Consider the following 12,500-nt stretch of genomic DNA (forward strand, 5'->3'; position numbering starts at 1 on the left):
TTTTGGCCTAGGATTGAGAACAATTCAGAGAATCTGTTTACATAAAAAATAATATAAATATTACAAACTATATAGAGTTACTTAAAATAAATGCGAGGAGGAGTTTACTTGTGTCGAATACATATTTCCATCAGTGTAGGTCTTCAAAGTCAGTTTTACAAACAGAGGCACCAAAAAATATTGCTCAGCCTTACCGTAGTAGACTTTTCTTATATCGACATTTCTCAGCTAAAGAAACTGACCTAGACGTTCTTCTGCTTCATGTACAGATTAACAGCTTCAATTTAATTCACTCCTGTTATAAACTGTTCCGCGGTATTACAAGGATTCTTCAAGTCAATAAGAGCTTTTCGAAACCAGTCTTTCAACTAGTGAACTTTGTTTGAGCATTGGAAGCAGGCGTTTCCAGCGGATTGTTCAGTTGAATCTTAGAGCAATTTTTTTTCCATAATAATAACGCACATTTTTTCGAATAGGTTTTCTAGAGGTTTGTTTGTTTGATATTTTTCGCTTGTTCATGAAAGACGAAATTAAAACGGTTGTTTTTTACGTTTCGGTCTACTGAACTTCAGCCATCTTCAGAAAAAAAAAACTTGTTATGCCGCGTGTTTCCCTAAAGACCGTCTCTTAATATTAAGAGACGGCCGTTAGGGAAACTCGCAACAAAGCATGTTTTTTTTTTATCTTAGGATGACTGAAATTCAGTAGGTCGAAACGTTAAAAACAGCAGTTCTAATTACGTCATAAACCTCCGAAAAATATCAATCAAAGAAATCCATATAAATGTAATTCCAAACTGGAGCTAAGGAACTTAAAATTGAAATGAAAAACAAAAAATCGGAGATTGAAAAAAAAAAATTTAAATTTTTCATTGTGTGTGCATCTGAATACCGTGATACTCCAAGAAAAAACTCAATAAAAAAAAACACAGTTTTCGTGGCGTGTGTGGGTTCCCTCCATAATTTGTTTTATTTCAATTTACGCATCGGTCGAAAAGGTCACTTTTTTTTTTGGCTTGAATCGCCATTCAATGGATCAGAATCTTTTTTCACACTCTTTCTTTACGCTAGCCAAAATTTGCTCAAACGATGATGTTGTTATTTCGGTGCCGCAGAGATGATGTACATAACTCCAGAACTTTTTGTTTCGTTTCGTTTGCGTCTCGTTGCGCCGTTCAAATTCGTTTGGCTTTGCCAAACATTTATCAAGTATCTTATCACAGCGAGGATTACTTTTCTTATATCTTATCAATGTGCAGATAATTGCCACCCTCCGGTGCCAGCACGAAGGTGTTCTTCTCGAACACAATCGGATCGGGAGTGAGGGGCGATGGGCGGAATCGGAAGCTCCGCAGCAACGTGATCAGCCCGATCTTGGTTTGCATCAGCCCGAACCGTAACCCGATGCACACCCGGGGTCCTTCGCCGAAGGGCAGGAATGTGTACTGGTGCCGCGATTGGACGTTTTCCGGCAGGAATCGATCCGGATCGAACTTTTTCGGGTTGGGGTAGTGCTCCGGATCGTGATGAATGGCGTAAACCGGTATGGTGATCATCGTTTGGCTCGGGATGGTGTGGTTCGTGTCGGGTATCTGGTAATCTCTGATCGGTACCCGATTCAAACTTTCGATCGGGGGGTATTTGCGGAGTGTTTCTGGGGAAGAGTAAGGGATTTACATTTCGGATGAACATTTTCAGCTACATCACTCACCATTGATAACGTTGTCCAGATATTGAAGGCCCATAACCAATTCGTATGTTATTTCCCCTCCATTGGCGTCTACAGCTTTGTTGATTTCTACTCTCAAACGATCCTGAATTTCCTGATTCATCGCCAGCTCGTAAAGACAGAAGTTCATGGTTGTCGAGGACGTTTCAAATCCCGCAATGAAGAACACAAAACTCTGCGCTGCGACTTCGTTCATGGTAAGTTTGACCGTTTCTTTGACGGAATCTTCCGGATTATCGGTAAGATAGCCTCGATTCTTGAGTTGCAACAGCAGATTCAAGAAATCATTGCGTTCTACATTGTTCTTCTCTCGATACTCAACGGTATCGCGAGTCAGTGACAAGAAGAATTTTTCTACGTCCGGTTCTGTCAGTTTGAGGTTTATCGATTTGGAAAATTCTTTGAAAACCGAAGCAAACACGAATTTGAGCAAATCCATCGGCTTCTGTACGAAAATACGTTCGCCGTTTTTCAGAAACTCGGAATTCGGATTCTTCAGCGTATTGCACTGCAGCCCGAAAGCACAGGTCCCGATAACGTCGGTTGTGAACCGTATCAGTACATTCTTCATTTCCATTTCCGGTTTGGCATTATAGTTCTCCACCATGTGCAGTCGGAACTCTTCGGCAACTTCCATGATGGTGCCGAACATGCTCTTCATCCGGCCGGAGGTGAATGTTGGGGTCAACTTTTGGCGCAAGGTACGCCACGGTTGTCCTTCCAGTAGGAACAGATGTCCCGAAAGAGGATCCGCTTCCGGATTGCAGTAAATGCCCCGATCGTGAAAGACACTGAAATCACGCACCAGCACCGTTTTGACCAGTTCCGGATCAACGAGCATCACGGCCGGCACCAGGAAGAAGCTATATCCACCATACTGTAGACCACGTTCCTTAAATCGGTCGTACAGTTCCTTATTCTGGTACGATTGGTGAATTTTTCGCGCCTGCATATGACCCAGCAGCAGCTGCGCATCCGGGGCGCAAGGGAAGTTTCGGTCCGACCAGAATCGGTGACGTCCTCGCATGAATAAAATTAGCCCCACAACGCCAGCCACCAGGGCAGCTAATAGAATACTCATTAACGCCATCTCGCTAGGCGTCACTGCTTCGGGACCAAAGCGATCCGAACCGATTCAAGTTTGGAAGACCACTGAGCGCTGCCAGAATGATTTGGAATATTTTGGAACGGCTGCGCGTCGAGTAGGGCGAAACAAACCCTGATATCGAAGATTACGCGCAAATATTGGATCGTTAGTCGCGCGCTGGAATCAAGTTGGTTCTAGTGAGACATCAATTGGTTTTGGCGTGTCATGGAGGGTCATTCGGTTTAAAGAAGGGTTAGTTTGCCCAATTTGACTATGAATGATGTAAGGTATGCGCGAACAGATGTAGGTATTGATTTTTTTTTCTCTCGAAACTATTTATACGGATGAATAAGCTCATTTTGCATCCCGTGCTGATCGAAATTAATTGCGCAGAAAATAAACAAAAACTAGGATGAGTGACCCAACTTTGGTCCTAAAACGCCGAAAATTAGAATTAGATAGAGGCGCCCACAGTCAGTGACAAAAGACAAGACAAACGCTAGACAAGAACATTTTCCACCATAATTTTGCAAGTGTGCCTTATAATATGGATGTTTTAGCTTAGCTTAGCTTAGCTTGATTGACTACTCACATCCACCCTAAATCATTGAACTCGAAATACAACCTGAAGAATATTTAAGTTCGATATATTTTAATAAGCTTCGTAAACTTAGTTGATGTTTTTTTTTAAATGATGGAAAGCTTTTGAAAACAACCGCATTTCGAATTCCATGATCGTGGGCGTGGCTCAGTAGAACGAATTCCACATCGCCAATGGTTGCTACTCCGTGATTGACCGAGGCCATCAATTTTGTCCAAAGGTCAAAAGAATGGTGTCTGGGATTGACAGCACATTCACAATGAACAAAACTGATGCTCTCTCTTTAAATATCAATAACGGCGCCGGCCACGTCCTAGTAGTCAATAGACAGATTTTTAAAAAGAGAGAAGGGATAAAAGAACAAATTTATGCTTTAGGACCGAGGTTACCTCTGCATCCTAGCAAATAATAATTTTTTGAGGATGGGTGAAGGGATATGATCAGGAGACACTTTTGACTAGTGTAAAAATCAAACAATGGCAAACTAATATATATCAACCTACGTTCCTTCTGATTTTATAAAAGATTTTGATTCGGTAGTACAGATTCATCACTTTGTTTGATTTTATTCAACAAACAACTTGTAAAAACTTTGTTATAGAATATTTACTTTATCTGATGTCTTTATCCAACTTTAAATGTTTCTTTTGTTTATAAAATTCCTATTTACACAAACTGATGAGTTAATTTTTAAAATTTAAATGAATCATAAGTAAAATAACTGATGGAATTGAATTTATCTTAAACAAAAAACTAAATGTGTTTTATTCTCAGATAAAACTAACCAAGAAAGCATAGGATTTGAAAATAATTAAATAATCACCAATGTAATATTCTGAAATCTCTCAATTTGCAGTCTTCCATTTTACTTTAAACATGAATTTTACTTTTCGCTTCAATCGCTATTTTTAAATGTACAATGTCTCAAAGAAGGTCACAAGAAAAGTTACAAATCATTATTAGTTGTTGTTAAGCTGGGCTGTGGAACGGTCCGACATAGAGTATAAATTAAATTGTTTTTTGTCTGTTCTTCCAGAAATCGTTTAAAGAATAATGTTTTCGTTTTAACTCGGTATGTTCACATAATAATCTGAACTTTCGTCATATTTTTTTCAATTCATACTTAAAAATATTTTATTGTTCTCCAAAGCATGTTTGAAATTAACTTATTTCTCTAATTGCATCACACATTGGACAATATGGAATAGGTTTAAAAATATTACAATCTATCCATCTATCAATAATTGTATGTTTCAAACAGCCAAATTTGGAATTTCATCCGTACCTTGCCATTTAGCTGGAGAAATAGAAAAGCACAAATAAGACCCCGCCAGAGACAAAACCCAGACCAAAACCCATTAATCTACTTGTAATGAACAGAAAACTATCAAAAGAAATCACTCATTTGGTCAGAGTTCAAACAGATAAATAGAATGATACTTAGCTTCGATCCATTTTCCATTCAGACCATTCTAAATCCTGGAAAATATGGAGCAACTTCCTGCTTGGATTTCGGTACAATCGTAAACAATTTCGATACCACACATCTCACTCACAACTTAAATTAAATAAAAATTTCAATTTCCAACTTTTGACACGAGATAAAATTTTTCGCGTCTTATCCAGTCAACCTGTGCCTTATAATATGGATGTTTTATGAAATAAACTGAACTCCCTGATCATATTTGAGTTCCTTAAGACTACCATGAACTTGTTTTTTTTTTTGGAAAAAAAATATTAACACATGTGTTCGATCCATTTTCATTCCTATCATCAAAATTTGAAGGGACAATAGTAAGTACCCGTAAATGGAAAAAGAGTTAAATTCATCAAAATTTGAAGTAAAATAAGTCAAAACATAATATCTGTTGCGGTATTACCTCACAACAGACTTCCATTTGAACAATGTAAAATCACTTCTTTCAATCAGCTTAAGAGCTTTAAACTAATTTTTTTTAGTGTTTGTATGATAGATGAATAGAGGAAAAACTGTGTAAACTTACATTTAAGTGTCCTTATGAAATTCACAAACTTATCTCTTCAACTATAAAATACTTCGCCACCTTTTCTGAATCACGTTGTCTACTGACCATTTGTTTACTTCCGTTTACCCAATCATGTCAGTAGTTACAAGAGGGGTGGTGAGTTGTGTTGCCAGTTCTTCTAACTCCTCGAAAGGTCCTCAACATTATCTGTACTAAAAACTGTAACAACTATTAAATCGATCATCGGATATGTCCACTATACCGCTTCAAGCTTTGTATGGAAATTTGAAATTTATATATTTTTACCTATGGACTTAAGCTATGGATTTTTCTAGTCAAATCTACAGCCAGAAAAACCAATAAAAATGTTGGGAGCGATTCATTCATTCCTGAATTGGCCCAACGCGTTTTAATTTTGTATCCAAATAAGTATGGGAAAACAAAATTAGTTATTCAAAAATCACCAGAGATGAACTGTAAGATCAAAAAATAAATTTGTCGATTTGCACTATATTTCATGTGCACAAACCACAAAATAAACATGTACCCCTGAAAAGAAATTGTATGTTATCCAAAAACATTGTTAACATATTTTATTTTTCAAATTTTAGCGTTTTTGACTGCTTATTTGAAACCTGGAAAATAAAAAATATCAAAATACTACATTGCATTGCCAATGAGTTTGTTGAATTTAACAACATTGGCAAAAACATTTCATGAAATTATTTGCTCCAGTAAGCAAAGTCTGTCATTTTTTTAATACTTTCCGATGAATTCCTCTCCAACCTTTTTCAAGAAATACTTAAAAAAATTAAAGACAAATTTCATTTCAAGCTCATTCCGATTGCAGTGGTCTAATGGCCACTTTTAATATTCTCGAGTGCATGTGAGCGTAACGACGCCTATTATTTAAGGTTTCTGGACCGTGTAGATTAAGTACACTCTCAGATCACTCTAGCTGCTACATTCCAGTTCTCTATTGTTTCTGAAAATTTTAAATTTTCGGAGGATTCGCAACCTGCCTCTTAACCCTCATCCGTCCAGGAAATTTTAACCCATTACACTCCCTGGAGTGTTGATTTGACACTCCTGACAAAAACCAATATATCTGTCTTGTTTTTCAACCGATTTTTACAAAATGTTTAGTTTTGGAAACCTCGTAATGTAACTCAAATATGTTTCCCAGACAGCACTTCAGTTTTCCGCTACTCAGAGTCTAAGAAAAAATATGCCAAAAAACTTGCTTCGGAAAAAAGACTGCAGTGTGCAGATCAGCTACGGAAAGCTTAAGTTAGAAGCTAAGAAGCTACCCAAGTAACCATAAGCACTCAAACATAGTACTTAAGCAACACTATATTCCCATATATAACTCTGAATTAATGCTTGTTTTGCACTATATGCGTATATAGTGCAGATTTAATGCTAAAAAGGCGAAATAGCGAGCTGAATAAATGCTATCACAACATAGCATTTAATAAGCATTACAAATGCTGAATTAGAGCATCATCAAAACGTCATTTTTCACCAGCCGTATAAAAGTATTAACAATGCATACTTAGAGCACCTTTTAATTTTTTAATTGATTGATCGTTATTGATGTGAAACGGAAATTCAAAAAATAAAATCATTATCTACAACATTTATCAACCTGCTGAATGAAGGATTATGTCTGCTTAATGAAGGGTTCTATAAAACGAGAAGTGATCATAATTGAATTATAAATTACATTTGATGAGTTTCGAACCGAGGATCTTTCCTTGCGCCTTTAACATTTCGACCACTCTTGATGCTGATGAAGTGAGCCCGTACTTCAAGTACTGTACACACCACTTCAGCTTTATAAAAGCTTATTATAAGCATTAATAGGAAGTTTTAGTGCTACAGTCTTAATGCTTGTTAACTTTATATAGTAGCTTTATATGTGCATATCGTGCTATCATTAGTGCTATTTTTTTTTACTTGCTTCTATGCATTAAAAATGCTTATATAAAACTAAAAAGCATTATCAATGATGATATAATGCTAAATTGCATTGGAAATGTTGATTTAATGCTGATTAAGGGTTATGGCTTAATGCAGGGGTGGTCAAGATTTTTAACAAGCGGGCCTAATTTTAGTACTGAGACATGCTTACGGCCACACGACAAATCTTTTTTAGTATTAGATGCAAACGAATTCAGTGGGATACCTAAAGTATGAATTTAGAGAAATATTTTTTTATATGTTTCAAAAACAGATTGTGACAGAAAGATTTCCAAGACTCAGTACAGATTTTTACCAGTTCTTCTTTATTTGTTCAAAACAGAAATTCAAAAGTGCTTAAAACACTTTTACGAGCTAACAGACAAGATTATACCTTCCAATTCAGGCTCAATACATGGGTTATGAATTAAATTTAATTTCCTCAACAACACTGCACACACATAGCAATTTTTGGATTTTAAACTTTCTGGGCTTATTCATTCTATAAGATTCAAATAGTTTGGTTACTAAAGTGAAAATTAAGCCAGCTTCATGGTTTTCTCATTTTAAAAATCAAATTATGGTAAAAATTTGTACATTAAACTGAAACAAAAAACACTCTGCAGAACAGGATTGCTAGAAAAAAACTACCATTAGTAAGCTTTTTTGCATTTCAGTTGAAATTTTCTTACGCACTTTAATTTTAATAATGAAAGATTACATAAAAAGAGCTCTTCGATGTAACGTTCTTGTCTTGTTCTTTAGAAAAATTTCAAGTTTGCTCGTACCAAATCTAAAAGTATAAAATTTTAGTGATCGTTCTTATGAAGTTGCTCATTTGATCAAATTTCAATCCGATAAGTGGAAAAACTGTTCATTAAATAGGATTAAAAGGATAAAAATAATAGATTTTCAAATTATCATTGTCATTGTTACGATTTCAAATAAAAAAACCATGAGAAAAATCAAATTACTTTGAAGAAAAATATATTTTATATAAGTCCCCCTTCTCCGTAAGATCAAAGTACCAAATAAGTTCAACTTGAAATGTAGATAAATTTGACCTAACTAAATATTTTAATTGCAGAATCTGGCTTTAAACATATAATAACTTATTAGGCCGCTATTTTTTTTTTGTTATCTATAATTGTATTGTAGGCTTTGTCCTTGTCCTCCTGATATTATTTTAAGTTTTTTATTTTGAATAAAAGAAAAACACTCTTTAGTAATTTATCATTGTCTGGTGTTTATATATATGAATACTGTTTGTTATTTTGATTTTGAAAACAAAGGTTCCATCAGATTACTTTAATCCAAAATGTGAACCGTAAATGGAAAGTGCACTACCCTTATCACAGACAGGTTTAATCGAATACATTTTTCAAACATGGCTATCTAAAGGCAGCCTATATCTTATCGACCCGCAAGTGATTTCCACCCTGAGGCGATAGCACGAAAGCTTTTTTATCGAATACAATCGACGGCGGGGTCATCGGCGAAGGGCTAAATTTGAAGCCGCGCAGCAGTGTTATCAGCCCCATTTTAGCCTGCATCATCCCGAACCGCAGCCCTATGCATATTCGGGGACCTTCACCAAACGGAATGAACACGTACGGATGCCGGGATTTAACGTTTTCCGGCAGGAACCGGTCTGGATCGAACCGTTCCGGATCCGGGTAGTGATTCGGGTCGTGTTGAATCGCATGGACCGGAATAGTGATCATAGTTTGATTCGGAATGACGTGGTTGGTGTTTGGAATGCGGTAGTCTTGATTCGTAACTCGATTTAGACTCTCCAAGGGAGGGTATTTACGGAGGGTTTCTGGAAAGAAAGATTCTTGGTTGAGTTGTCTTTTGGAAGATCTGTTGGTGGGCAAAATTACCGTTGATGACGTTGTCCAAATACTGGATTCCCATAACTAGATCGTAGTTTATATTACCCCCGTTTGATTGGATCGCTTCATTGATCTCGGATCGCAAGCGTTCCTGAATATCGGGATTCATCGCAAGTTCGTACAGACAAAAGTTCATCGTTGTAGAAGAGGTTTCGAATCCAGCAATGAAGAAAACAAAACACTGAGCGGCTACCTCGTTCAGGGTTAATTTGACGGGTTCCTTATCAGATTGCTCTGCATGATCCGCCAGATAGCCTTTGTTCTTTAGCTGAATCAGTAGGTTTAGGAAATCATTGCGTTGAACGTTATTCGTCTCCCGAAAGCTAACGGTATCCTTAACAAGTCCCATGAAGAACCGCTCAACTTCGACGTCATTCAACTTCACTCCAATGCTTCTAGCAAGGTCTTTGTAGAGCGATGCAAACACGAATTTCACCATATTAGTCATTTTCATCTCGAACACTTTTTCGCCGTTTTTCAAAAACTCCGAGTCGGGATTATTCAGGGTATTGCAGCGGATACCGAAGGCACATGTTCCGATCACATCGGTGGTAAACCGTACTAGCACATCCTTCATCTCCATCTCGGGTTTGGCCTGGTATGTGTTTTCCATGAATGAAGTAAGCTCATTGGCCACATCCACAATGGTACCGAACATACTTTTCATGCGACCCGATGTGAAGGTTGGGGTAAGCTTTTGACGCAAAGTTCTCCACGCCTGGCCTTCCAGCAAAAACAGGTGACCCGATAGGGGATCCGCTACCGGATCACTGTAAATCCCTCGATCGTGGAACACATGGAAGTCGCGAACCAGCACAGTTTTTACCATCTCGGGGTCAACGATCAAAACAGCTGGAACCATGAAGAAGTTTACGCCTCCGAAGGAGAGACCCCGGTCTCGGAATTCCCGATAAAGTTTCCGGTTGATGTCTACCGCATGTTTTTCCGTAATCTGACCCTTGCTATGGCCGTAGATCAAATGTGGATTTGGCGCACAAGGAAAGTTGCGTTTGGCCCAGAACTGTTGACGATTCCGAAGATAAATCAACAAAGCCGTTAGCGCGATTGCTCCCGACGCTAGCAAAAAACCTAACAAACTCATGTGAATAAGTTGAGCACTTTTTCGTCTGATCTGTGGCTCTCTCCGTTTGAAACTGTTCGGAAGATTTGCCGGGCACGAGTATCGTTGCCCATTGATCTGGATTGCGTCATCCGTTAGCGCGCAGCGGGTTAGCAATTATCTAGAGTTACCATAAACCTATACGATTATCGTTTGTGAGAGCGTTCATTCTCGAAGTCGGGAATTTAATCGTCAATGAAATTGAACGAAATGATTCATTTTTAGTTTGTTTTGAAAAAGAAAAAAAAATCCGCATTGGGAATGGAGTCTCGAAAGTCAGAGTCGTTTGTTTGATGTTTACTGTAAATTTCGTTCTGACATCAAAACTATGCGTGAGGACTGTGCTTTGCATTGTATCTCGAGTATTGAAATTCCGGAACAGTTTCTGCACTTCCTGGAAAACATACTTAAGCTGTACTAGGAATGAGTGGTATGCTTCTACATTCTATTGTCTAATGTTTTTTCCGGATATTTGGTTGATCAACCAAAGCTAAACTTAGGTGTACTGAGTGAGGGAAAAAGAAAAAAATACGTTTGGAAATCCCTTCGACAAAACAGAAGCTTCTCTTTTTTCAGATTATTCTGGTTGGGCAAATTCAGAATAAAAAATCGTATATTACGAGTTCAGATTTTTTTTAAACTTATGATTCAGAAATAAAACTCAGAAATCAGAATTCAGAATTCAGAATTTTGAGTTCCGAGTTTGGAATTTCGAATTTTGAATTCGGAACTCAGAATAGAACAAACATTAATCCTGCTTGAGCACTGAATTCCGAATTTGGAAATAGATCTTTTTTTTAAAGATATTTTTAACGGCTATCGGTTTTGGATTTTTAAGTAAAAACGACTATTTTTTACTTAAAAATCCACAAGGCACATTTTTGGTGCCTAAGTTTTAAAAGTGATTTTGGAAGGTATTTGAGTTCTGAATTAGATTTTTTATTTTGTCAGATTGTGCCAATCATTGATAACTGATTGAGTTACCAATCTACATGAAAAGCAAAGTATAAGTTTGAATCTATTTACTATCCTTCATTCAATCAATAACACAGTTTATAGGAAAGTGTCACAAAGTAGTAAATCCCCGCAAAAACGATACAGATTTTGCCTCGATAATCTTGTTTCGGAGATACAACAACGCTTTGAAAAAGCATTTTTATATTATCTAGAAAATTGAATAGATATCATTATAACTTTTTCTGACATTGAAAATGGACGTTGTCTTGAGTTTGGTGTATTATACGTTCTAAAGATTTCAATCTACTACTACTTATCTACTTTGTTGAAGACCCGCAAAGCATTTTCACTTAAGCTTAAAATGAATACATTTTACCCAGAAGTCAAATTTATTCATGCTCTATGGAAAAATTGATATATTTGAAGTTCTGTAAATACTTAGGGGAGAATGAGGATACTTGATCCCTGGGGATACTTGATTCCTTACCTATATCTCCAAACTGGAATGTCGTACAAATATCAAATGTTCCAGAAAAATATGCCAAATGGAACAAAACAGCAATGGTTGAAGCTCAAAAAATTTTAACAAAATAAGTTTTTGGGTTATTGAACTTTGTTTGAAAAATTTCACAAAATGTGACTTGAAGATCTTTTTTCATCATTTTAAAATGTTCCTAACATGGAAATATTATAACAAAAATATTTATTCCAATACATCAATCTTTCGAGTGTAAAACGAACTTCAAAATACAATATTTTCAAAACGGTGGAAAACTCCCAACTTTTTTGAGAAAAAGTTTTCTAAAATGTTGATTTTGGGTACAATTGATCCCTAATATATGGGTACAAATGATCCCGGTATATTCTTCTTCTAAATGGATCGTGGTCATTGCTGATTACGAGTAGTATTTATCCAATAGCTAATATTCATCCATCAATTATCTGAAGAAAAGGGCTAAACTAATTGATTTTCTCTTGTTTATAAAAAATTGCGCCCGTAAGTATGCAATGACATAAGGGTTGAGAATAAGCTATAGAATTTTTTTTTTTCTGACAATTATAGATTGTAAAATGAGAACAAACATGACCAAAATAGTCAATTAACATTCTATCTTGGGGTTTTGTTTAATTTTTTTCATGGATTAGGGCTTCCTGAATAAAGGAT

The 12,500-nt window shown here is 36.6% G+C and overlaps 2 protein-coding genes across 2 annotated transcripts; both read right to left on the minus strand.

Annotated features, from left to right (window-relative positions):
- Positions 1-939: 939 nt before the first annotated feature.
- On the minus strand, positions 940-2,876 carry LOC129752319 (probable cytochrome P450 6a21). The gene is made up of 2 exons (XM_055748130.1): positions 1,711-2,876; positions 940-1,653 (listed from the first exon to the last, which is right to left on the minus strand). Exons 1-2 carry the CDS (start codon positions 2,816-2,818, stop codon positions 1,238-1,240), a joined length of 1,524 nt encoding a protein of 507 aa, XP_055604105.1. The 5' UTR covers positions 2,819-2,876; the 3' UTR covers positions 940-1,237.
- A 4,811-nt stretch (positions 2,877-7,687) lies between these two features.
- LOC129752463 (probable cytochrome P450 6a14) lies at positions 7,688-10,399 on the minus strand. Its single transcript, XM_055748267.1, has 2 exons — positions 9,247-10,399; positions 7,688-9,185 (listed from the first exon to the last, which is right to left on the minus strand). Exons 1-2 carry the CDS (start codon positions 10,358-10,360, stop codon positions 8,770-8,772), a joined length of 1,530 nt encoding a protein of 509 aa, XP_055604242.1. The 5' UTR covers positions 10,361-10,399; the 3' UTR covers positions 7,688-8,769.
- Between the last annotated feature and the right edge of the window lie 2,101 nt (positions 10,400-12,500).

Source organism: Uranotaenia lowii, chromosome 1, assembly GCF_029784155.1.
Source record: "Uranotaenia lowii strain MFRU-FL chromosome 1, ASM2978415v1, whole genome shotgun sequence".
Taxonomy (NCBI): domain Eukaryota; kingdom Metazoa; phylum Arthropoda; class Insecta; order Diptera; family Culicidae; genus Uranotaenia; species Uranotaenia lowii.

What these genes read in the sequence shown, in the direction of transcription:
- LOC129752319 (XM_055748130.1), bottom strand. Translation starts at nt 2,818, where the DNA reads ATGGCGTTAATGAGTATTCTATTAGCTGCCCTGGTGGCTGGCGTTGTG. An exon ending in TCTGGACAACGTTATCAATG is followed by an intron (nt 1,654 to 1,710) that starts GTGAGTGATGTA and finishes ACTCTTCCCCAG; the next exon opens with AAACACTCCGCAAATACCCC.
- LOC129752463 (XM_055748267.1), bottom strand. Translation starts at nt 10,360, where the DNA reads ATGAGTTTGTTAGGTTTTTTGCTAGCGTCGGGAGCAATCGCGCTAACG. An exon ending in TTTGGACAACGTCATCAACG is followed by an intron (nt 9,186 to 9,246) that starts GTAATTTTGCCC and finishes CTTTCTTTCCAG; the next exon opens with AAACCCTCCGTAAATACCCT.